Raw genomic sequence first — 27,009 nt, forward strand, 5'->3', positions numbered from 1 at the left:
CGATTACCTGCTTCCCATGGCTAATACCGATAATTTCACATTTTTGTATCTTAAAAAGAAGTTCATAACCTGTAATTAATGTACAGGTCAATGTCAAGTCAAAGTCAACTTTACTGTCGATTACACCACATGAACAGGACATACAGAGGGATCGAATTAATGTTTCTCACTGTCCCACAGCATCTGAGGGTAAGAAAGGCGTCATTGTTGTAAACAACGATGGATGCTTTAATATTAGATAGCACTGACCTAACCATATCTAACAGACATCAACAGATACGATCTGTTGAGTTAAATCTTTTAGGCTTTTTTCTCTTCTCTGAAAATCCTTGTGAAACATGTACTACATATGTTGCAACCGTGGTGTCTTCCTCTGAAACTGTAAAAAATGGCCACACTGGCGACGGCATGTTTGGCCCTCTAGTCTACGATGCATGGCTCTACCCAGGTGCAGAAGTTTGAGGTCACGAGTGCAACAGCAGCGGGCTGCGCTACTGTGTAGGAGTGTGTAGATGCTCCACTACTTAAGGCGATGAAAGCAATTTGGCTTCATTCTATGAGCTTTATTTCTCAGCTATAATTACAATATTGGAACAATACATAATAATATACATTTTCCATTATTGGACTATAATTTATCGCCCAGATATACTGCATATCATGCATCCCTGCCTGCAATAGACAATGTCTTCAATAGATTTAGGAGTTATCTTGTGCTGTTACAACAAGAAAAGGCAAGAACAAGACAAAGATCTTGACCATCCACTGCACAGAACACTACACACAGAAGATTTTATTTCATCACAGTGGATAGTGATTGATAGCGATGTTTTGTAAAAGCTTTCTCAAGATGCTCAAGTGGGTGACAAGATGAATATGTCAGCTATAGACCGGATGTTTTAGGTTTTTCATCAAACCTCAGCCATGTAGGACTACATTTTAAATCCAATGCTGCCTACCTGACAGAATAAAGCATGACCATTGTTTAGCATATTGCTATCTCAGTGTTTATCCTTTAACAATAAGCCAAGTGGGCAGTCAGTCCGGCGAGCACAGTACAATCCAGGATCACATTCAGCCCTTTCAGTCTGGTGACAAGGTACACTGGGACCTGATAAATCAACATCACTCATCATCAACATTCTCCGCCACCTGACAGTGATATGCTGCGCTGCCCACAAGAGGAACATAAGTATTTATGCTATGTGAACTCTACTCGGTACTTGGATGATTTCATCCTAATAAAACAAAACAGGACAAAAAAGGAGAGGACAGTGTCACCTCAGCAGCCTGGGGCACTAAAAATTGTGTTTTATGCCCTCAGTTGAAACTAGTGAGGCATTTCTCTCAAACAACAGTAAACCCGGCAGTTTTAAGACGCTAAATTTTGCAGTTCCTATGCTGCTCAGGGATGTTTCCTGCCTCTGAGCGGTGAATATAAACAGAGAGAGGGGATTATTATGAGGAGTACCAGGAGCACAGGTGAAGAAAAGTCTACATGTCTACCTTCTACCCACAAAATCACATTTTGAAACATTCAGATATTGCATATATTCCTAAGCAGGTTGGTGACTTGCTCATGACAAGTTTCTTATGAGTTCATTTGTTAAAGTTGAAAAGGAATTTTTAAAATAATTAAATTAATCTATCCACTGTTTGGGATTATTACCTGCAGGTTTATCAGAATAAAACTAAATACAGTCTATTAGACAGACAGACAGCAGGCAATAATACCCAAAGGGGTCTCACAAGTCAGTAAACCATTTCTCACTGCTCAAAATGATTATCAGTTTTATAAAACACAAAGTTAAGACTAAGTGTGTGCAGCAGGTGAACTAATCCTAAAGGGGTTTATGATGGAACAAAATTTAAGCAAAGGTGACACAAACTGAGTTTCCACAAACTGGGGTCCAGAGACTCCCAAGTATCCATCTGCAAGACCACTGGCGTCCTCATGTGAGGAGGGACTTTCAACAGTAATCATACGTTTCATTCTTTCGACTGTCACAAATATAGCCATGTAACGTTAGCAAAAACATTCTCAGACGACCACCTAAGATAATAAAAGACATCTTCATTCATGTGGGGTGTGGCTGATACGACTGCATGGTCCAGACCGGTGAGTCGGGGTCTTTCACACCAACATTTAACAAACTGCCGTAACGTTATCAGGCAAATATCCGGGGTTAGAAAACGTAATGTTAGCTAGTGCTAGCGTTATGTTTGACATGTCAGAGCGGAAAACCGAGCCCCCAAAGATGTTCCCATGATCCACAAGGACCCCAATGTTTTGTTTTTAGCCGTAAGTTAACATCGTTTATAACCTGCAGTAATACAGCGTTAGCTCTGTACAATGACGTTACATGTTCTCAACGTCAATTTGTTTTATTTGTTTACTGTTAGTGTGACATGTTAAGCTATCGAGTCCAGCAGTCAGATAATTGCTTCATAGGAAAGATAGTGCTAACCAGCTAGCAAGCTAACCGTTAACGTCAGGATAAATAGTTAGCTTAGAGAGCTACTTTCATCGGCTAAGCTAACGTTACACACGTTAGAAAGCCGTCTTAGCAAATGAGCGGTGGGTTTACTCACATTAGTGATAACACAGACGCCAGTCAGTCCAAAATGCTAATGTACTCTGCGTTTCAGAGTACGTCTTTCCCTCCTGTGTCTGCAGAGATGGAGCGCAGCGCAGACAGCAGTTCCGTGTTCACCAACAACCGTGCAGGCGGCGGGGTGGGGCAACGTTCCAGCACCCCGCCCCATGCAGTTCAGACGGGGTCCGTCCCACCACTGCTGGGGACGCAAGTCCTGTGTAAGTAGATCAAATCAAATGTTCATCACGCATTTTATGTCATACAATGACTCATATTCAGCACAGGATCTCACCATAAATGAGAGTCTAATACAAGCTTATATGGGTTTTACCAGTCTTAAGTTAGTCGGCATTAAATGGCAACAAGAAAACAGTAACCAAAAACCAGAAAAAGCAACAATTTTTCCCTAAAAACAAATTATTCTTGAGCAATCCACTCTGGTTTTATTGATTATGAACTGAAGTCAGTAAAGAAAAAGGTGATCAAGTGGCCAACACACTAAGACAAAGAAGTTGACACTATAAACGGCCCTTATACTATTAGCCACAAAATGACACAGTGTTTGTGAAGATCAGATCATTTTTACATATCAAACAGGATTATGATTAGAAAAGTGTGGTATATCACAGGTTCACTAATAGAACATCTAGTATGGTTTGAATGAATAAACTGCTTTATGCAAGGTTTTTAAAATATACACCATGTGACTACAGTTTTGGCATTTCTATTTCTGATTTATTTTCTAAACATTCATTTCAATAAAATAACCAAACTGAAGTGGGAGATAGGAAGTCTCTGCTGTCAGTCATGCATGTCATGACAGAGCTCGAGCATAAAAATGTATCAGCAGTAAATGACTCGTTTCTTTGCACTGTGCCAGCTATAATTGTTGACTTGAATACTTATTTGCTGGACTGAATGTGAATGTGAAAGGGGAAGCTGGGGAGCTGCTGAGTGAACTGGGGATGTGTCACAGAGACTGAAGGGTGCGGGGACTTGTCACATTCAGTGAAAGTGCAGGTCAAATTTCTGCTTGATGTGATCGTACATCAGCGTTAATGAGGTTATGAGTAAACTAGAGATAGATAAAATACAATGATGCACAGCAGCGACTGTTAAGTCCAAACAGTAGCTGGGTCCTTTAAGAAGTGCTAGAATAGTTTATGTCTACTGTCAGACATCAACACAATGTGATCAATGTGTAGATTCATGTTCCTCACATCACATACATAAGCTCTTATTCATACTCACATTCCTCAAATAAAAGCCACAAAACCTATTGATTTTTCATTAAGTGCCATTGACAAGAAACATTTTAAGCATGCTCAGTTGCCACTGTGAAGCTGTATTCTCATTGGTCCCAACTAGGTGATATTTACCCCTTAGCTTTTGGCTAGGTGACATGACTGGACACACCTGGACACCCAAAGACATCTCAGCTAATGAGTTAACATGCATGCGATCAGACCAGTAAATGCACATTTCTGTCTTCAGGGCAGGCGGAGGCATGCTGGAAACAGCCACATACCTTCTTTGCTCACAGTCTCCTCTTCTGTGTGCATCCAGCTGCACACTATTTAGCATGCTGTTTATGACAACACACTTCTTTAAACGTCATCCCTCTAACTTCTCTTAAGCTGCATAATGTAAATACAAGAGTTCTGCATTACTCTGCTGTATCAGGTCATCTAATTCTCGTGACGCTTCATTGGGTGCAGTAGAGAATGCCACAAGTGATTCATGAGTTATGAATTAGTGAAAATGGAGCCAAATGTTTCCCCTTTGAGGATTCTCAATGAGTAAGGTGAATATGATACCTTTACAAATGGAACACTGTCCTAACAATTAGTCAATTGGAATCTGAGCATCCTGTCAATATATTGCCTAATCAATACAACCATTATAATAACAAATGGACCGGTGGTCAAAAAGGTCGGGGGCATCTGCAGTTCCCTGTCACTGTTTTCTTTCAGCTTGTCTGCCATTTTACAGTTGCTTCACATAGCCAATACACAGAAGTTGCTGTTTTCTATATAGATTCAATGAAGTTAAGGTAATCATTGTCTCAGTAGAACAGCACTGTAATACCAAATACACACGTTGTTACATCTAATATCTCCAGTGACCCTGTCTATTGCATATTATCACCTGTAATAATCTCTGTGTCTTTTCCCACAATCTTTTCTTAAAGTGTTTTTTCCTCTCTCTCTCTCTCTCTCTCTCTTTCTCTCTTCTCCCTTTTTTACTAATAAGGGAGGCTACTTAATGACTGTGCCTTCAGCACTGCAGTGCAGGGTTCATTAATGCAAGCAATTTATCACAAGCCTGCAATATGTAATTATCAACTATTGAAATTTCATATTGAATTTGAATAGCTTTGCAACAGTAATAATCTCAGCACAGGTTTCCACAATGGCAGTGCTTATGTACCTAACTCAAAGCCATTCATCTTGTACACAAATACTGTGTCAGTCTTTTATTATGCTCATAATCATGCAAACAAGTTCTTTAAATTGTCCAAGACCAGTTTGGATCAGCCCTGTTGCACACACCTAAAACACACACAATAGGCGCATGACACATTCAAATGTCATTCAAAACACACACATAAATAATCAGTCTGAACCAGTTGGATAGGAATAGCTGCTAAATAGCTCATGACTGGAGTGTTTTTAGATCTGTCACCATCTCTTTAGTTGTCTGGTTGTGGAGTAGGGTTCATTGTCCGGGCTTGTTCAACATTAGGCCTTAAAGTCCCCCTCCACTAAAATGATGGAGAAGAAGGACTAGATAAATTACATCAGAATCACATTATTAGTCAAAGTACAGTGTTTTATATACATCTTAGAGGGCATCTTTAAGGAACATCTCACAGTCTTGTAAACCCTAAAAGAAACAAGCCTTCTTCTTAGTCAAATGTCCACTCTCTGACCATAGCACTTCCTCTTAGTCAGACTTAAATCAGTCTGAAGATTGTCTGCAGCCTTTGTACTGAAATGCAACAGATATCTACACAATAGCATTGCACGCCATTCATCCTGCCATTGTGGCAGTGCAAAGGTGGAGCAGGAGATAAGACAAGCACACAGCTCAACTGTTTTTAGTACATAACGACAGTGTTGCTACCACTGTGACTTGTGTTTAGCTTAAGAGGGTCACACTCTTTGAGTGCTACATTAAGTGCACACTTGTGAATCCATAGTGGAGTGCTGGTTTTCTAGAGACCACAGCTGATTCTGTGCACCCAAGACAAGTTCCAGCTAAGCCGATTTGCACAATGAAAACTGAGATGAAACTTGATCCACAAGCTGCGCCTCTGTATAATGGTGAAAGATGGCTCAGGTGAAGACCTGCAGACAAAAGCAGGCTCCAGTTTCAGCAGTCATACTGCTGTGTGGTGTTGTGTGTGAGCAAGTGTAAGCAAGAAAAGACAGGCCGCATACTCTGCCTAATTAGGTCTGTGTTTATACAGTGCACTGGTCGTGTGATGAAATAGAAGTTACACACCCATGCTTGCTTTGGCCATTACCTTTTTCGTCGAACCATGGGAGGGGCTCTTTTGTGCTGGTAGGGGAGTCATACATAGACGCACACACACACACATATGCACACAAGCATGCATACACACCCCTTTTTGTACTCTGCTCAATTCATCTATCTCTGACCTTGAGATATGGGCACAGAGAGCTTTTACAAGCAGTTCTGCTTCACTTAAAGTGTTTTTGGCTTTTTTTCCCAGATGGTGGACAACTGTGAAAAAAGATTAGAGTCAGCAGAGATTATATTTGAACTACTTACACTTAAATTTGTTTGAATTTGTCATCCTCACACTGAATCCCTGAATTCAGAATATTAATGCGTTTGAAACTGGAATGTATGTGGCACAATTTGAAATGGAAATCAGTGTCTGTCTAAGATTAACTGTGTGCTATAAATGTTAATTACTCTTGTTCTTCTCAGGTCAAAGCAACCATTCGAATGTATGTATTTTTACTGACTCAACAGTGTTTATGAGTAGTTGAGCCACCAGTAACTAATCCTGCTGTCTTGTATTAGTAGTGTCTCTACTTGTTTCATATTTTATGTTTCACACAACAATAGTCATGCAAAGTCTCTCATAACTTAAATGACTTGATGAAATCTAATACCACCAGGTATTTTTCAGTTTGCTGTAACTTATATTGTTTACATTGCTGACATACCATGTGCAAATGCGCACTGTACAGCATAGTTACAGCACTGTTACTGTTAAGGTTTATGGAAACCACTGCCTGGTAGTATTTGGCACCACACAAAGATTTGCTTTGTGAATCGATGCAGCCTCGAGGCCTTAAGCAGGTCCTTGTCCATAGCTGAGAATTTGCATTTAAATTGCATCGCCCACACAGCCTGATGCACTGCACCTGAGGAAGTACAGAAGAAGCTGGGATGAGTTCTGGAGCTGTAACATGTTAGAAGACACACACAATCAACAACAATCTCTATAAAATAAAATCTCTATTTGCTTTTTCTGTTTTTTTTTCATCTATTTCTTATTCTATGAAGCCATGTTGTCATATGAATTACTCAGTAAAAGTGTGCTTGCTCTTTTTTACTAACAGTTGCTAACTTGACCAATACGGGTACTTCAGGCATTATTATATGACAGGCTTGGTCAAAGATTAGAGAGAACAGGTTCGATACATTCCATAGAGGGGAGTCTCCTTGACATTCATTGACCAAACAGATCCATTACCACCACTATTACCTACATTTGCAGTGGCTGAGTGATTCTGGTAAAAACAAAACCATTCATACTTGAATATCTGCCCTCGTGTTCTGTCGTTTGGGGACGAAAACCCTGAAATGCATTAAAGTGCTTGTATGCCAGGAAGTAGCCCATGCTGTTTTAAAAGTCACTGAAGATCAGTTCAATTAGATTTGATCTCGTAGGCTGCTCTTTTGGGACACAGTCACAAGAGTGACTGAAGGACAAGCTAATATTAGACAGAGTTATGGATGGTGTGGCCAGTGACAGCAAGTCTGCCAAGACGTGGCCTAACACAGAGGCACTCAGACAAGTGATATTGTGTCTGTCTCTTTCAAGTAAGCTGGAAATCCTTGAGATGTAAGTCAGCTGTGCAGTTTCAGTGTATTCATTTTGTTGCAGTAATGGCTGAGCAAGTGGGTCTATACACAAGGACAGGTGTGGACATCATCTCCTATACTGTATAACCTGTACCCATGATAACTTGTTTTAATTAGAGTCTGCAATAACAAAAGAACGAAACAAACAATAAAAGGAGATGTGGAAGCTGTACACCTGTGACTGCTGCTCTATTGCGAGGGAATTTAAATCTGCATGTTTTCTTTTGTTACAAGTCACTATAATAATCCAACAGAGACTTTGAAAATGGCTTTGAAGAAAGTAACTCAATGCTGAGTTTATAGTCTGGTGTTCTAATCTCCTTTATATATTTTACTATTGGGAGTGACATCTTTTTAATCTCCTGTGATGTTACCATAATACCTACTTAAATGGCTCAACACATTTATCTTACCGCATTCCTCCACTGAGATACTGTTAATACAGATTGTAATGGAGATAATGTAATGAAGGAGCTGTGGTTTGACTGTTCTTTCACTCTGTCTTTGAGATAATTTTTACTTAGCTTTGATGTGGTGATATCACACTTTCACTCATCTACATGCCCCCCTTCGACACCCACCTTGCCCCATATGTACACACTGGTAATACATATATTATACGGTAATCACACTTTTCTGACCTTCAGCAGCATCAGCGAGTGATGCATGTTTTGGATGTTGCGACAAATGTCATGCAGCCTGTGCATGTTTTGAATTAGCCAGAACAGAAAGTGTTTTATGTTTTGCGTACTGGTGCAACACTGGGCATGTGTATGAAGCCGTAGTCCAGCCCCGCAACCCGCCCACCACCCTCCCTCTTCCCCTTGGTGCGTCTCGGTCCGCCCGCAGCAGTCTCCTTCCCGGCGAGGTTTCACTACAGAGATGGCTGCGAAAGTGTGCAGTTCAGTACTCCTGTTGTCCCGGAGCAGCGGAGCGGTGGCCGGCAGCCTCCCCGCACTTGTTGTCTCTTCACAGCGACATCATCAGCACATAAGACCGGTAAGTCCCAGGACATCTGTGCGCGCAGGGGAGAGGTGTAGGAGCGGGCGGGCAGGCGGGCAGGCAGGCTGGACCGGAGAGAGAAGCGGCGGCGGCGGGCTGGGCTGGCTAAGGAAGTAAAGCTAACTAGCCTCAAGATTTTCCGTTCATGTCTTTTCTTCAGATTGCGCTTCACGGAAAAGGTGAGGCACGAGATGAGTCATGGCGTGAACCCCAACCCGGGATCGTGTGGCGGTGTTAATCCACAGTGGGACGTGGAGCTTTGACAGAGGCAATGCAGTTTTTTTTTTTTTGAGCGCTCGCTGAAGCCCATCAACACCCCGCTGGCGCTGCCCCGCTTCACTGTAACTAGCCTTCAGACACTCTGCCCTGCTTTCACGTAATGCCTCATATCGCATGTTTCCCCCCGCGTCCTTCAACTTTGCGTGCATTTTTTTTTTTTTTATTGTTGCGTGTAAATCTGAACGCGAGCCCGTTGAAGGTGTCGGTTTATTTCTGCAGCAGATGTTGGGATTGGTTTCACTGCCGACGGCCGGGGATGGGTGTCTTATTTTTGTGCTGTTGCAGTAAGGCTGTTTGGTGTGAGCAGCTTTTACAGGCTGCAGCTTCCTGAAGGTTTGGTCGGCAGTCCGTGACCGATGGTTCCCCTCATCTCACTCCTGCTTCTGCACAGTGTGTGAACTGCAGCGTCTGTGAGGTGGTGGTGGTGCAGCAGCAGAAACTCAGAATAATGAATGTTTGCCCAGAGCTAGAGGGGGAAACTACAGTTGTGCTTGTGTGTGTATGTGAGAAAGAGAGAGATATTCTCACTGTTTATTCATGCACACACACACATACACACACAAATATGTGAGACTTAACAGAATCATGGAAGTCCACACTTGGATGATGTCAGACTCTCCAGCCAGCCTGCTGTTCCTCCCCTCCCTGCGGGTGTTTCCCCATTCAGCTGGGAGATCCTGGGTTTTCCTGCACGCTGATGCGGGCCTTTTAGACGGCCGCTGTAGCAATAGATGCAGCCACAGGAACGCTCTCAATAAAAGGAAGGCGACCGTGTTTACAAAACTGTCACTACGACGCAGTAGTTGCACATCTTGTTCCTGCCTCTGTGACCCAATCCCTCAGGTGGAACTGCAAGCCTTTACAGCGGCTGCCTGAGGAGGGAGGCGAGGCACAGGATGGACTTGAATCTGTAAGAATGAGGAAGTCATTGCAGCCCGGGAGAGGACAGGCCCCCTTTCGCTGTAGCTGTAAGAATACTGCTGTGATGTTTTGTGAGACTTCCTTTTGACACATTGTACCCTATACAAACACACCTGCCACAGGCCTTGTGAAATTAAATGAGACTCTCTTTCCTGTGAGACAGGCTGCCCTGAAGGTTAAGTAGCTGTCAGGATAGACGCACTTGGTCCACATCTCCACACCGGCCCTTGGTGCTGTTGCCCACTGTGAACTATTACAATAGAGCACATTACCCCTGTGGAGAGGTAACATTCTCCCCTCTTCTAAAATAAGTAGGCCTATTTAAAACGTTAAGTGATGTACCAGAGTGAGTTGCAGCTCACTGTGTTTCAGCAGAGTTGGCCCAAATAAGTTTTCATTTTATGTCAGTCCGCCTGGGTTGTAGTTTTGTTTGCCCGTCATATTGTGTCTTTGTCCATCGAAGCGTTGCTGCTGCAGCTCCTAACGCGGGCCTGTCACAGTGTGACAGCCGAGCTTCTGTATTCATTCGTGAGCCCTTCACTGCAGTGTGGGAACTCTCGGTTTCTTAACTTGTGTCTGTAAAGCCGCAGTGGGACATGTAGTTATGAATTGCCATTAAGCATGTGGTGTCTCTTCTCGGGACGTGTTTCCCAAAAGACACAAACGATGCTCTCCGGAGCTCGGTTTCATGCAGCAGCAGGGTCCCAGCTCAGACTGCTTCTCCTGCAACGTGGTGCAGACATGATGGGTGAACTCCCCCGGCGTGCAAAGCAGACAGTGGGCTCCGATGTTCACATTTAACCTGTAGTGGATTACTATTCCGTCAGCTGTTGTATAAAATGCTGTGGCAGGGGAGCTATTTCAGTGCGAATAAATAGTCCTTGTAATAGGGTTATAAATCACAAGTGGAAGGGTTTTCTGTGGAGTGAGCCCATCAAGTTAATATTTCTATATATTGTGTTTAAAATATAGGGTTTCATGGTGAGAAATCAAATCATAACTTCTTTAGTTATTTATTTCAATTTAAGCCGACATGTTCATTAAAGCTGAGCAGTTGGTGGCAGTAGGGTTTGGGGCAAGGGGGTCGAGGCCCACTCCTGGTTTTTAATCCAATCAGTGTAGGAGTAAACTAATTTATCCCTGCTGCCGTCACGGGCTCAGTGCTGAAGTTATCCGGATTAGTGCGATAAGAGAGTGACTGTCAGCTTTTGTAGCTGCGGTGTGCTATAAAGGTGATAAGATGGTTGAATGATTGATAAACCTGTCCACGCAGTCAGTTTCATTAATGTGATCCTGCGCTTTATGGACAACCTGCTGTCTTCCTCCATTCATGATCTCACATTTACATGTTTGACTGAGAGTGGAAGGAGGCCCGTTGCACGGAAGACCAGATATTTTGACATGAAATGATGAATGAACTGTCACATTAGCTGTCAGTCATGTGGTAAATGCTAATTAATGTTTTCATTCTTCTCATGTATGGAAAATAATTGATGTGCTGAAGCTGAACGGACTGTTTTCTCATATCAGATGATGACAACCAACATGTCTGTTCTTAGATTTGATCGTATCTGGTACTTCTGCAGAAGATCTTAATAACCTCTGGTCGGCATGGCTGTACTGTTCCGTCTTTTTATTGATATTGGATTACTATCTGTATACTGAGGCAATTTTAATGGGCATGAAGTACAATTTAGGGTTTAGGGTTTTCTTTAGTGGGTGGGAAAATTGATCTGAGATATCCTGTGGGGATTCATACACTCATGCGAGGTAATATGAGATATAGAATTTCAGTCAGTCAGAGGTACACTTTCAAAAAAGTAAAAAATTATTGATTTGCTGATGGATATTCCATTCAGTCCATATATCACGCCATGCACCCTGCTGCTGGTCTTTACATGCTTTCCACTTGGCACATTAGCATGAACCGGGTTGGGGTAGTGGCAGCTGCTTTATAGCAAAAGACGTGAAGAACAGTGAAGAAGAAGGATACAGAATACCACTATTAAAAAGACTGAGTGAAACATTTTGCACATTGGTCTGCTAACTCTGGTCTTGGGCCAATAATCATTCAGTAATCAGAAAACATTAAAGTGCCACTAAGTCAAATAACTGAGTAGTTCAGTTTGCTACTGACTGCCTCCTTCTTCAGTGTTTGAATTAGTTTTAGATAGTGGACTGTAGAGCAGTGAACAGGAAATAGAGGCACAACCAATCTTGTACAGACAGGCAGGCAGGCAGGCAGGCAGGCAGGCAGGCCAGGCTCTCTGCGTCACTGGTAACCTATCTTAGTTAGACCAATGTCTAGATACAGAATAATTGCATTTCCCTTGATATATTTGCCCTTGTGGAGGACTTTTGTGCGCAGTAAAATCTTGAATTTGTCACAAGCTGTGACCCCTATATGTTTGCATTGTTTGCACTGGGAACGTTTTTCCAGAGATGATGCCGCTCTGCTACAGCATTAAATCCTTTGTTTTGTTAGTAAAGCGGTGTGACCCTTTTAGCACTGCTCTTTGCTCTCATTTGTTTGTGCATGGCAGGGGACAAAGGTCAAAGGTAAGGTGAAAGGTGGATTCCTAGAACATACTAACCATTTGATAATCAAATGAGCAAACAACAGTGGAAAAGTAGTATTTTGAGGAAAAAGCAGGTGCTTGCTAATGTGCAAAGAAAAGGGTTTTAATTTACACCGACTTAACATTGACTGCCTGGTTGAAACAAAGCTCTTTTCTTGTTTGTAACTGTCTTGGAACAACTTGGCCGGCACACTAAGCACGCAATCATATTGTTTCGTGATAAACGAGGTAGATCCTGCTGATATTTAATTGGCCAGCGTGCCTTAATTGTCGAGATGTTCATCAAGAATTTTAAGAGTGTTTCAAATTGTGCTGACCTACCAGCAGGGTGGTCACGAGACGCTGTCGATGTTCATTTTCAGACAGTTCATTTAGAACTCGTTATAACTTGTGACTGGGCAACTCATGAACCACACCAGCATGTAGCTGCATATATCACTCAATCCAAAATTCCTCATGACGTACAAAGAATGACTACATGTGCAGCTGTCCTTGTATGCGTCCCTTCAGGAGTGTAATCAGGCCTTCACTACCTCAAACTTAAGGGCGAACAGACCCATTTATCTCATTTTCACCTGTGAGACTCACATTTTTGGTGCCGTTGCTGGCATCTCATGTCAGTGTCATGAAAATGTCATGGACCGTCTCACCCTCACGCAAAATAACAAGTGTGCGTTGTCATCTCTCTGCAGTGATGAAAAGCTGATGGCTTTAGTGGTCGTTTTTCTGACAGAGCTTCTGTCAGCTCAAGTGGCGATCAACCCGGCGAGCAGTAGCCAGAGTAATTTCCAACATCTGCTTCAGTCCAGGAGCTGTATGGCTGACCTGGCAGGCCTTCTGCTCTGAAGTGGAGAGTGGTGCATTTGTTCAGCTCCACCTTTTTCTTTTTGACAGTTTTTCAGAGTCTCCATCATCCTTCTTGCTGTTTCCATTACAATTAGGTTGACAAGTCTGTGAGGTGGTTGAGCTAAAGCCTGAGATGGGATTCACCACAGTTGAGTGTTGACATAGTTATTGGTGAAATAGGCAGTGTTTCATATGTAGCAACAGAGCAGCTGACACTCTGAACAATGTCTCAACAACTCATTGACTGAACTGGTTCACTATACAGCATGTGTTGGATATTGTACAGTGATAATCACATTACAACATCTCATAATACTTCTTGATGTTTATAACGTTTTTTTTATTTGCTTCAAGTACTGCTGTAACTGCAAGTACCCCTCTTAGGACAAACTCCAAAACAGCTTCTGCTGCAGGTATTTAGGCACGTGCTCCATGGACAGCTGTGTTGTTAGTCACTGTAAGAAAAAAAGGGTATTTTCAGCTCATTTATAGGAATGGGGAGAAAAACTTTCTCTTTGCTCCAGATCTCCAGACATATGCCGCTGCGTGTCGTGTTTCCCCTGTGCTTTCTTCTACTCATTTCCCCGTGCTCTCCGAGTCCATCACATTACAGCACCTGCTCAGATCAGTAACCTTTCTCACGCTCACCAGCTGTTTGCCCTGTGGTCAGAAGAACCGTCCTGGAAGTATTAGACACTTAGCTGACGTGTCCCCAACCCCCCTCCCTTGTGTGTATATACAGCGTGGTTACTTTTTTCATGCTTTAAGTCCTGACTACACTGAGGGGCTTCATGCTTCTGTTCATCGGTTGTCACAAGAGAGATTGTATTTTGTAACGGGTGAAATTATTGTGATGAACCGAGTCCTCATTAGTACTCTAGAAGAGATTTCACCCTTGAAGTGGTAAATGACTGGTGAACGTCTGCTGTTGGCGTAGACTAATTAGCTGCTTCCCATGTTTCTGTGTGGCCCAGTGTGTCTCCAGTCAAGTCTGAAAAGGACATTAAACTAGGCCAACGCGTGTAATGTGATGATGGATGGAAGCGACGCTTGGTTACCCCCTCTCATCTCTGGGATGTCGGGTTTGTGGCGTCCTCTGTCAGGAGGTGCAGGTGAGGCTGCTGCTACAACCTATGAAGGTCACCTACAGCCCAGCCTTTCATGCTATTTGATTCGGGATTGGGTTCATTATGTGACAGCAACGCTAATCTGTGGCATCGTCGGGTCCAAATGATCAGTATGAATTAGACTGCGCATATTTTGCCTGTGTGAAGGTCAGGCGTGCCCAAATCTGTCAAAGAATGTGTGACAGTTATGTGAAAGCATTTCTGAATTGGGGCTTGATCCAGTCTGTTTCCTCCACACCTAAACCTGCATGACAATGGCTTTGTTAACACACTGTGCTTCAGTTTGACGGCAGTTGTGAAAGTATTGCATTTCTGCTGCCAAAATCTGAACAGTCTCATATATAATGCTGTTCATCGTCTGAGTGTTGATTCTGCAGTTCGAATACTGTGTATATAGTATTTGTGTCCTGGGCTCTTTTGGATTTGAAAAGCATATTTTATTCATTTATTACATTTTTACATCTTGATTTACATAAAACCTTGGCCTTTTGGGAATTACGCCAATGTAACAAAAGTACAATGGAGGAATAATATCATGGGGTCGGTTATATCTGCAGGCCATCTTAAAAATAGGACGACTGTAATTGCACCTGGTCGTTCTTTGTGAGTATGCTAATATCTTACCTGAGTGCACTCGTGTGTTTATCGACCTTTCTTTCGCCTGATGTGTCCCTTTTCGCTGGCTGGTGGTGTCACACCAAAATTCTCTCCTCAGTCGTTTCAGCGAGAATGACGACAAGATGCATCTGCCTCCCGTCGCAAATTGGTTTGCCCCAGTTTACCGTGTGGAGTTCAATTTGATTGAACTGTAGCCCGCAAAATATCAAGACTCTCCAATATGCAGATAATTAGTCGGGTGGGGGTGCCTTTTTCGTCAGGGTGTATTGATTGTTTATAAAAGTTCATGGTGAATTAATAGAAGCGGCAGAGTAGGACGGATGCTGACCGAGCGCAGGGCTTTTGACAGTGGCTAGTGTCAGTTAAGCTTTGATGAATCTGCACATCATTTCCTGTCTTGCCTGCCATTTTTTTCCAAAGCATGCAAAAAAAAATTCTTGCTAATTCAGGTCTATCCACACCTTTTTCTCAGAGGTAAAACCCTCCAACTCTCATTTAAACATTGCTGCAGATGAAGCTGCAGATAAAGCTCGCACACTGAGTCAAGATTAGATAGACTTTGTGTCCTAATGAAAGAAAAAGTAGATTATAGTGAACACAGCCTCTCATATCAGCCCCATGATAGAGCTGCAGCAGTATTCTTGCCATGCTCCCACTTATCTACATTGCGCCGCTTTATTGAATTGAAAACAGTATGGCCTATTGAATCTGACGGATCCATAAATTACAATTGTGCAGTGAAAAGCAGAAAACAATCATATCAGGGCAGGGCGGCAAGAGGAGAAGCATCGCTATAAGACAGGCAAGCAGGAGGGAAGAAACCGGCTTAGTTGTCAGCAGTGAGGCTGCTCATAATTGGAATTGGTAGCATTATGTATGAATGAGTCTTGTTTTACTGTTGGATTAATGGCTGGGAAGATGTTCAGAGAAATGTTGGGGTTGTGTGATGTGAGGATTCCCTCGGCCTCAGGCTCACCTCTTTCACTAAAGAGAAAGTGGGTGAGAAGGACTGCTTCTCATTATAGCTTTCCCATCTCACTGCTAGCACAACCAAAAGGATTATTGCATCCGTCTAACCACGGAACACAGCCTGCTTCGATAGTGGTGTTTTTACTCAGACGACCATTACCTTTTCCTCGCTAAATAAGCAGGCACACGGGGGAAAAATCCTCAATCGTGTGTTAAACTTTTCAGCTTTGGTAGACCTGCTGATGCCAACTTCAGAATAGCTGTGAGTATCAGCCTCCACCAAAATATAACGAGCACCAGGGTGCATCCAAATGAGATCTATCCTGTATGATGAAGAAGCAGGAGCATGCAAGATCCCTGACAACTGATTTGAGAATAATTGCTCTGTAAATAATTTATGTGCGCATACAAGTGGCTTAGACACTCAGCTGGAAGAATTAGTAATACATTACTGGGCATTTATGAGCACAAGTCTGCTTCATGAGGTTATGGTTTAACCAAAGTAGAGACAAACCTGTTGGAGGCAAACCTTGAAAGGCAAATAAAGTTACGCAAATTACTAAGAAGTTCACTTCCAATGGGAGCCTTGCAAGCTAGTAAGAATTAGCAAGAATACTAATAGCTCTCTAATCGCTTGGATCCCCCCCCCCGCTCCCCTACACACACACACACACACACACACACACACACACACACACAAACGTGTACATACAGGCTCATAAGTAGCCCCATTCCTGCTAGATCGATGCAGTGGGTTAATGCAGGGGGGCTTGACATTTTCAAGTTTGTTACACCCTTTTTGTCCCGGTGATTTGAGCGTAGGGGCCACTGTCTCCTCTGATAAAGCCAGTTGATCTCAGACATATAGAGGACAGATGTGGCTGCTCTGCTGCAGGGACATCTGCATGCATTTCAGAGTTTATCTGCGTGGTGAAAGGTACTGGTGCCGGGTTACTAGAGACGCGAGGGCTTTAGCGGTCATGGTTAAACAGGATGTATAGAGAAGTGTGACATCATCTTTGTGTTGAGGTCATTGTGGCTGTTGGGAGGAGTGTGTGTCGACTCAAGAGGAATTCTCTCTCCATGGTGGCTTAGTGAGGCGTGGTGCCAAGCCGGCTGCTGTTTGTTGTTCCCTTTTAGCATCAGCTCACTTTGGTCCTTTTTACCCTGGGTGGTTGGCACACATTAGTTACAGCCGTCAAAATGGAGCTTGTTTAAACTTGCATACATATATTACTACTCCACGCTTTGTGACAAGAGCAAATCAAAGAAGCATGCAGTTATGATGTGGTTCCTCAAAGGATATTTTGAGGGTATTGAACTTGTCATCAGAAGTTCTCCTGATCAGAGCAAAGTCGAATTACTGAAAATAATTGCATATTCTTTTTTCCGCAGTTTAAAGTTACCCTGTGTACTGGGTGCTATTTCACCGTTCATCAGCTGGTGGCAGTAATGTGCCAAAACAATGGACTGTTGTGCCAGCGATGGCAGGGAAGAAGACTGCAAGCTAACAAATGGTAATATGGTAAAAACATAGTTTTATAAAGTGGCTTTTCCACTTCAAAGGCAACACATTCAACACATAAGACCTGAATGGAAACGCAACTTTGTTAGCTTACAGGACAAATCCACAGGCTACCTTTAAAGAGTAACTGCACGGTAAATCCATTGTTTTGAGTTGGTAAATTGTGTGACCAGTCACTTTATTACACTTACCAAGTGATCCTGCTGCCTGCCTACAGCGTTCATTAAAGAAACATTGTTTTCCTTTTTCCAGAGAAAGTCTAGTAATTCTGTCCTCCAGAAAAAAATCTGTGAAAAATCAATGATGTTCCCTGGTACACCACAACCCTTAAACTCAAGCTGTTACTGGCAGGTATAACTGTGAAAACAACACTTACGCATATAACTATCTGTGAACTGTGGCTGACCGCCAGTTGCAATATCTAGGGCTTCTAGGCATTAAAAAGGCTGAAAACAGTTGAAGCACAATAAATAAAGAAAGAGACACTGGAGCCATGATCTGACAGCTAGCTGTGTAAAGTTGCCCTTTAATGATTCCTTTTAAACACAAAGTCACTGGGTATCTCAGAAGGCACACGGAAACAAGTGGTTGCCTGGCAGCTGCTCAGGGACAGCATGTGGTCTGAAAGTTCATGACAGGAAAAGGGATGTCTGCCACCCGCAAACAGCATAATGCGCTGGAGTAAAACAGGCTCTGCTGTCCTCGTCCCGGAGCTTCAAGGCCCATTTCTGCGCACTCACAAAACTTTCCTGTCTCTGTTTCCTCCCTCTTCACCTTTCCGGCCTGCTCTCTGCCTGAAATGAGCTGCCTGCGCCCCTCCGAACGATGCTTGCGACGACCTCGTTACACAACCAGAAGTCAAGAACGGAGATTGATCAGACTCTGAGCACATCCAGGGAGTCAATGAGCCCCAGAAAGCAAGTCTTTTCGGCCTCGCGCCCAGTTTGTTTGCTCTGTAATTACCCAGATTGTAGCAGGGCCACGGAAGACAAAAGCACACACGGGGGATTCACCATGGAGAAAACTAACAGAGATGTACACCTCTGTCCAACAATGCACTCTAAGCCTTTAATTCTCATTGTTTTTCTTGTAATGATTAGCTGGACCGGAGAGACAAGCCAAACATGTCCAGCACAGGTCAGGTCAAGCTTAAACATAACCCAAGCTGGTGTTTTTTAGGCTGTGTTTTTTTTTTTAGTGTGCATGAGTAGTGTCTTGGTGCTCTGCAAGGCGAGGTTTCTAATAGGTTTCCTGTTGATAGGAGCCTCTGACCACTTACCTGCTGGTTTTAAATGAATCAGGGGTCTGGGCTTTGAGCCTTGTCTCTTTTAATTAACTCCTATATCAGCACAAGTGGATCAATGGTTTGAGACACATGTGGTATAAGCATGCCTGTTTCAGAGAGCCGAGAGCTTGTGTGGCCATGAGAAGAAGTGGGGAGGGGTCAAATGTGCATTAGTGTGGCGGTGGGGGTTAGGGCTGCCTTTTGCTGCCTCAGCACTTTGGAGCCTTATTCACACCAACCACTCAATTTAATGGCGTTATATATTTCTGTGAGGACTGGAGGTTTTGACCAGATAATCCCATTAGAAAGGTATTGTGCAAATGTTGCAAGGCCTGGGAAATATGGACAAATGGTCATATCACAGTTTTGACTATATAGGAGGCATGTAATATAGTAGTATTATTGTGGTCTGTCCTGCAGTGTATCTGTCTGAGCTTTTCCTTTGACATACACTGTGTGACTTTATCTTATATGCTTTTTTTCGTCCCTAACAGCTATACATCATGGGAGCAAAATTATCTGGAGGGTTGTCCATTTAACATATCGTCTATAATTGCTGTATAGTCGGTGCATAATACATTGAGTTTACGCACTGCCAACTACGCCAAGGTCAAATTCATCCATCCACTGGACTGTTGCAGCATTTAAAACTGAGGACTGGCTCAATGGTTGAATGACACAGTATCAGCTCTATTACAGGCACTGGATGATAGACAAGGACTCCTGTCATGGTATGAGTCATTTTTTGTTATATTGATTAAAAAGAGCCTGTAAATTATCTCTAGATTATCTGTAAAGTCAATTGAAAAAAATCAAGGTACTTTGCACTGTTTTTTGCACTGCCCAATGTTTGCAATGTCGACCACAAAACAAGCAGAGATGCTGTATTAAAGGGATTGCTAGTACCCATTATAAACTGTTTAGAAAAATCTCTTACAGTTGACAAATTGATATTGTCATTTGACCCAGCGTAATAATGGGCCAATCTATCATGGCCTACTCTAAGTCACTGTGCCTGGCCTTGTGAAGTGGTGTTCTGTCTTCCGGTACGTGAAAGTCGGTAAGGACTCAGAGGGGACAGTGTGTGAGAGATACAATCTTGTCTCTGCTCAAAGGCACCTCTGTGGAGCAGGGCAGTGAGTAAATTGCTTATGTAAATAGCTCTGCTGCAATAATCCGTTGTTGATGACGTGACGGTCCGAGATTTTGAAACGCATTCGTTTCTTGGATTAAAAGCACTTAACTCTTGACTCGCAGTGGTATCAGTGCATCAGTTTAACAAGGGATATCCAATAATAGCAACAGCAGCACTAAAATGATGGCGACTTGTGGTCTCGTTAGCAGTCATTGAGACTGGCTGTCTTTGTTAATGAAAGCCAACAGCCATAATCATTGTTCTCGGTCACTGAGTTAATGCCAAGCTGTTTGGAGGACCTCATCTTTATGGTGCAGCTGCAATGTGGTTTTAATAAGTATGACATTCATGTAGGCTAATGCTAATTTGCATTATCAGAATGGTCGTGGAGGACTTTCCCCTTGAGCTCTAACAGCGTTTATGGAGACTTTGTGACTGTTAGTTTAAAAGCCCGGAGGTCTTTCTGTTGCTCACGTAATTGGCAGAGGCTTTGCTGCAGGTGTGCTATAGCTACGGAGACATGAGAAATATCTATCTTTATTTCTTCATTCTTGCGCATGGGCACTCGCGTCCTTTTCTTGACAGAGATTGAGGAAGAAGCCGGTGACCTCGAGGACGCCTGTGGTTTCCTCATCCTCATTCCGCACACGGAGGTCAAGAAGAAACGGACTGCCGAGTCCCACGACCTTCCTGCCAGAGAAGGTTAGCGATGACCCAGCTGCCTGTTGTCTTCACACTGCTGTCTGGCATGGATGTGTGCACATACTCTGCAGGCCTTGCATCAGCTTGAAACACACACACACAGGCTTCTCATAACTTCACACACTCTTGTGACGCTGGGGATGTCAGTCAGCTGTGTGTGTGAATGCTTGTTCAAAGCCTTTGATTTGAGATAAAGCTGTGAGCAAAAGGACGGGCAGCGCGGAGCTGTGGAGATACTAGACATTTCCATTCTCGCTCTACTGTTACTCATCCTTCGCCTGCTAGCTAGTGCGCCACCATTCTATAAATAGGCTTGAGGAAATGGTGGAGAGGAGACTTTGTTGGAGGATGCATTTCCATGGAGACGGTCTTCATTGGGCTATGGCTTTGCGATCAGTGAGCCATCATGGAGGACAGGGTTCTGGGCTAGTTTAGCTAAAAGTATGTGTTTAGTTTACATTCCCCGTCCAGTTGTTGGGACAGTGTTGCCATATCCGTCTGGGAAAGTCAAATTAGAACGAGCTTGTTCCTCTCTGCTTGTTGCAGATGTCTGAGTCAACTCCAAATACTGCAGCAGCAGCAGCAGCATACCCATTTTGCTTGGAAAACATCATGTAACAGGCTCCTGCAAACCACTGTGTGCACACCACTCTTCCTCGCTTAATACAGCGCACACAGAACGTATGCGAAGCAAATATAACGCTGCCCTTTCCTGTCACGCATGCAAAGTATTCTCAGACTCACATACACAGATTAAAATTGTATTCTCATAGACCGGCCCCTGTGAGTAGGTCTCTCGGGCTTTTGCAGCGCACTGGAATCTCATGACCCACTGGCTGTCTGCAGGAGGCATGTGAATGTGTCTGCCTCACCGTAATTGCGCTCCATTATGTTGCTCTTAAAGTGTTTAAATGCGGTCACATGTCCAGCATTTGCTTTATTAAATTATTTGAATGCTTTTGCTTCAGTTGTTTCCTTGTTCTGCTAATGTGCGTAACCGAGTGTAACTGTTGTCTCCGGGGTATTGATCTAAGGGTGGGTGGGGCTGTTCTCCATTCCTGAGGCATTAGAATAAAAAATGTTCTGTGTTTCCACAGAAAAAAACTCATTTGATACACATCTCTCTGATCCTGTTATTTGTGTCTCTTCTGTGGTGTTTTGCTTATCTGCAGCAGGGCCCCACAACTTCCCCGTTATATGCAGGGAGAAGACAATTACCTTCTTGTCAGAGAAAGGTTAGGAGTTATTCCTCCTTACAGACGCTGCATGAAGATCAAATGCTTGTCATTCAGCCAGACAGTTTCCCTGTTGTTTTCCCAGGGAAAATAGTTCGGCGGTGAGGAGGCAGATGAGCTGAGCTTAGCATCAGAGCGGATCAGTGATGTACCACTGAGTGAGCTTTTACCGACCGGGGTCTTGGGGGGAACCCTGGGGAACTCCTAATCTGGACATGAACTGGAAGGGAAGGCTAAGGGATGGAGGGAGAAGAAAGCAGATATGGAGAGGTGAAAGGGGAAGAATGTGGGAGTTGAAGCGGAGGTTATGAGTGTCTCCCGTTTCGGTAGGTAATAGCAACACAATTATTGTTTTCAGTCTCAGGCAGCCTTTCTAAAGTCACAGTGTATTGAGCTGTCTTGTAAATCCAAGTATTTTACACTGGCATTAAGAAGATGAGAAACTCTCCTTGTAAAAGTCAGGACCCAAACGTGCACATGCGCGTGACTAACAGCAGCAGGACTTTTCAAAAGTCTTGCTGCTGCTGTTGCCTGGGTAACACTTTTAAAATGTCCTTTTTCCAACAGAGAATTGAAGGTTATCCATCTCATTGTTTCCTGCTCTCTGCCTCGGATGTAAAAATGGCTACTCCATTCTTGATTCCCATCCAGCAGGATACAGCACAACATTTCTCTGTGCAGTCATGTGCTCAGTTGAAAGCCTTCTTCACAACTCGGCTATTGGGCCACTGCACTGTCCTGCACTCCTCACATCCTTCTATTCAGTCGCCTCTTTGGAATAGATGTAACGCTACGATGCACAGGCAGTTTTCAGTCCAGTCTTGAATTATTGAAGTGCCTATGAGACCTTTCTTCAAATTTATGCTTCCTCTGAATGCAAAATTGAAAATAAATCATTTTGTCAAATTTAATTTGGAGAGAGTTGCTGCTGCTCAGTTTTTATCTTATTTTGTAATAGTCACAAGAACCCACAAGGAAAAAAATGCATGAAACCTCATGTCTGCAGTCTGTTGCTTTATTTCCATGTAGTTCATGACTCTCCCAACCTTGTGTTCAGCTGACATCTTCCTACACACCAAAATACATTTTGCATGTCTAAGGCAGTGGGAGTGTTGGAGTAGGTTAGGTTCAGCAGTCTGTTCCCCTCACATGGCCTTATACAAACAGACTAGAATTCATTGATCAGATTAACTGCTACCGTGCTTCCCAGATTCTGGTGGTGCTTTGGCGAGTTGTAGTCTGTATTATGTCATATCATCATCTCAGAATTACCCTGAAATATTGTGATATTATTTTAGGGCCGTATTACCCATCCCTAGTCGGCACGCTTGGCCTTTACTTCACAATAAATACCTTGCAGTGCTTGCTGATGGAAAACTTTTGATATGAAGGAGCAGCACAAAGCGTTGAGGTTGCATTAATAGTATCCAACATGGAGTTGCTCTTAAGCAGGGCCATAATGTTGCAGGTCAGCACAGCTACACCCCGATGTGTGGGTGCAGTGGAAATGATACATGCTCAGGTGTGCTAACAAGCTGGTTTAAGTAGGATATACTGTGGGTGAGAGGACAAGCCCTTCAGTCAAGTGATGTGGGTGGAAGTGGTGGATAATCCTGCAGCCAAAGAAAATCAGTTCAATCTTTCAAACGGAAACGTTGTTCTTGTTTATTCTTATTGAAAAAGGTTGCTGGACTGTGCAAGCAGTTCGACATGTGCTGTTAGAACCAGACGACCATATCATATGTAAGTTTCGCTGGAGACAAATGACAGGCCCATAAAAACGTGATGGATGTGGTTGGCTGGAATTACAGTGCAGGCTGAACATATAGTCAGAGCTGAGCCGCAGTGGTGTGGGAGCCGTTCTCCAGAAGGGTCCTTGAAGAAGGGGTCAGGGCTGATGGTTGTGTAGCCTGAGTAAGACTTACCTGCAGACACACAGCATGCGAACATTGTGCGGTTGCCATGCAGCAGCTGACTCTTGTAAGCAACAACTTGAAAAGACCCTTGTAGTTTTTTCTGCTCGCTGTGTAGAATTAGGGCCACTTAGTTTGGGAATCCGCCAATATTGAGTGTAAACCATGTCTTCCTTTAATATATACAACATTTGGCTGTGTTTCTCAATTTTATACCTAATTGTGCAAACAATAAATGTTGGTATTGACTGCTACATTTTGAAGATTGAAAATGTGCCCTTTTCTGTTTATCTGTATATGATTTAGTGCAGCTTTTCATATAGCATTGTACCCGTAGGTGTTTCTTGCTATTTGTGGCTTTCACAGTTGCAAAGATTGAGTGCTTTATTTATTATGATTACACACACGGAGACACATTCAGAATTTTCTCTTGCACAGTCCCTCCTCCCCTCTCGGATGTTGACGATGCTCACTCCATCTCTCTCTCATGAGCCTGTGCTCCCTCCCCCTCACGCCCACGCCGCTACACTATGCACTGCTGATCATCAGCTTTATCGCCACGCTTTTCGAGAATATGCACTATATGACAAAAAGCGAGCAGCATATTCCAAACAACATTTTAGGTTTCCCCTCCATCCGTTGGCTCGACCCTTGTCACCACAGTCTGTTTTGAAATCCTTTTTGTCCTTCCTTGCTTCTTCATATTCAGTTCAGACTTGTTTACAGAACCTCGAGTCCTCCCTTTAAAAGCTAGCTGAAACAGCGAGGTCTTTAAAAGTGTGATAAAGTAAGCGATGTTTGTTCTGACAGTTCCAGGCCATTCCAGCTTTCCAACAATACCAGCAATGTTATGGTGTTGCTCTCTCTGCCCTTCTAAGCTTTATTTGGGTAACACCTGGGGCAATAAATCAGCAAAATATTTTCATGGTAGATGCAGGACTTTTTTTCGAGCATGCACAGCCTTCCCCTCCTGTCCTTTAGTCTCCCCCTGCTTTCCTTTCTTTGTCTGTTTTCCGGCTCTTACAGTCCCCGAGACACCTGGGGATGAAGCTGCTTTGTTGCCGTATTCCATTATGAATGAAGGCAGTTTTCAGCCCGCCCATTCATCTCTGCTGCAGCAGGAGACGCTAAGCTGTCAACCCCACTCTCTGCACACCCCGCCTTCGTGACCCGGTTTTGCGTATGTGTGTGTGTGTATCCCGCATGAACACTGGATAAATGGCAGACGAGGTAGTGCGCGGTTGCATCATGTCCACGTGTGGGCGTCTGTGTTTCTCAGGTGATAAATGCCGATGGCAGACACTGACCATTCAGCCCACTCCCATTGTGTCTGGGTTTTTACTGCAGAGTGGCCACGGTAGCTTCTTTGTCCAGCCCTGCAGAAACACAACCACGCACACGTGCATCCACGGACACACATGCACACGTCCTTGAGAGGAGAGGTCGACATTTGACTTCATTGGGAATGTGATGATGTCCCTGATGTGGTTAGTTTAAATCCTTCACATCCTCTTGAGTAAACCGGACAGATTGTTTCTGTCTTTATATATCTGCATATCACCAGGGAACATCCAGGGAAACCCCTTGCAACTGGATCAATTCTCCTGAGCTATGAAAGACTTTCAGTGGACAGCGGTCACTCAGCAGCACTCCACCCCTCTTTACCCTATATGTGCAGGCACTGGGTAACACGGCGTAATGTGTTGGCAATTTCATTTAACTCTCCTCTCCCTCTTCTCTATCTCACTCTCTTCATCTCTCCTCTCGGTGGACAGTGATTGCCTGCAGCCTCCCCACTTTCTCCTTCTCCACCCGCCACCCCCCACCCTCCCTGGGGCTGCCTGCCTCTCTCCTACTAGTGAGAGAGATGCAGAGAGGGTGAATGAGCTGGGCGGGAAGAAGAACTGAGAGAGCAAGATAAGGGAACGGCGAGAGATGGCAGGATCAGTGTGAATCACATAAATTGTGCAATAAATGTTGGTGCAGGGTCACTGAAAAGTTGCAGCTTTGCCTGCTGACCACAGGACTGGAAAGACAAAGCGTAAGAGGTCAAGATGTCGTTCTCTCTATGTACTGCTCAACATGCAATATTCAATAGCTGTGTGCATTTGAACATGAGATGGATGTTGGAGGCAGAAATGGCTGTGGTGCATCTAAATACACTCTCTATGTCTCCCATTTACCATCTGCTGTACTGGTTAACTAACTGGGAACAAATAGCATTACCCTCCATTTGCCTGTTATTAATTATCTCTCAGCAGCTTCTCCATCAACTGGGCTGGTGTGATCTGCTGCGTGGAAACACATGCGCACGCATGCACGCACGCACGCACGCACACACACACACACACACACAGCATGTTCTGACACCTGTCTGACCCCCCTGTCATGTTTTTTTGTTATTTCTATAACCGGGAAGCTTGTTAAAGCCCTGCTGAAGAAGAACCAGTGTTTATTATTTCACCTCACCATGTACAAGACAAGGCTAAAGTATTAAGCTGGTGGTGATGAGGACATTTTTTAAAATTGTGGTCCAGCCTTTCATGGATTGTTGTCTTCTCGCTTTTGTACTAACTTCTTCCTCTGGATTCGCTAAAGTACTGTAGTGTGTTGACTTGATTCCAGGTATGATATTTGGACTTTTGGATGATTTGGCCATTTGTAAAGTAGGTTTCAGGTGCTCAATATTTCCACTCCCTCCCCCCTCTCGTATTCTAAGACTTCAGTTGGTGCTTTTATTTGCCGGAATTACATTTTAGGGGAATTTTCGCTCAGATGAGTTGTCAAGGGTAAACAAGACATTACCACCTGGTTCCATGTAGGGAATCATTTACAAAATGAAATCGTTGAGGCTAATTGGCTTTTGGATGGACGGTCCTGAAAACACACAGTGTGATGAGCACACCCACAGGCCTATTCCATTGCACCATGTTACACAGAGGCCCATTTAACTTAGCATCTGTGACATCTAAGATTAACCATTAACTGATCTGAGCTGTGAGATGTGTTGCATAAGGGGACATCTGAGTCTTCTGGCTGCTTGCTGATCAGACGTTTCCAGTAATTAAAGCTGTTGAGGATCATGTGGGTTCAGGCTTTGGGGGAATGTGCAGAGGTGACAAAATGCTGGAGTCTGGCCCTGGCTCTGA

The 27,009-nt window shown here is 43.6% G+C and overlaps 2 protein-coding genes across 6 annotated transcripts in view; one reads left to right on the forward strand and one right to left on the reverse strand.

The window, feature by feature from the left end:
• The window catches only part of micu1 (mitochondrial calcium uptake 1), a 33,059-nt gene extending 30,336 nt beyond the window's left edge, over nucleotides 1-2,723 (reverse strand). For all 4 annotated transcript variants that reach the window (XM_041946981.1, XM_041946980.1, XM_041946979.1 and 1 more), the window contains exon 1: nucleotides 2,593-2,723. In XM_041946981.1, the coding sequence (XP_041802915.1) occupies nucleotides 2,593-2,594 (2 nt within the window). In that variant the 5' untranslated portion in view covers nucleotides 2,595-2,723. The remainder of the gene's footprint in view (nucleotides 1-2,592) is intronic.
• A 5,839-nt stretch (nucleotides 2,724-8,562) lies between these two features.
• mcu (mitochondrial calcium uniporter) overlaps nucleotides 8,563-27,009 on the forward strand; it is a 56,117-nt gene continuing 37,670 nt past the window's right edge. For both annotated transcript variants that reach the window (XM_041948119.1, XM_041948120.1), the window contains exon 1: nucleotides 8,563-8,723. In XM_041948119.1, the coding sequence (XP_041804053.1) occupies nucleotides 8,607-8,723 (117 nt within the window). In that variant the 5' untranslated portion in view covers nucleotides 8,563-8,606. The remainder of the gene's footprint in view (nucleotides 8,724-27,009) is intronic.

Source organism: Chelmon rostratus, chromosome 11 (assembly GCF_017976325.1).
Source record: "Chelmon rostratus isolate fCheRos1 chromosome 11, fCheRos1.pri, whole genome shotgun sequence".
Lineage (NCBI taxonomy): Eukaryota > Metazoa > Chordata > Actinopteri > Chaetodontiformes > Chaetodontidae > Chelmon > Chelmon rostratus.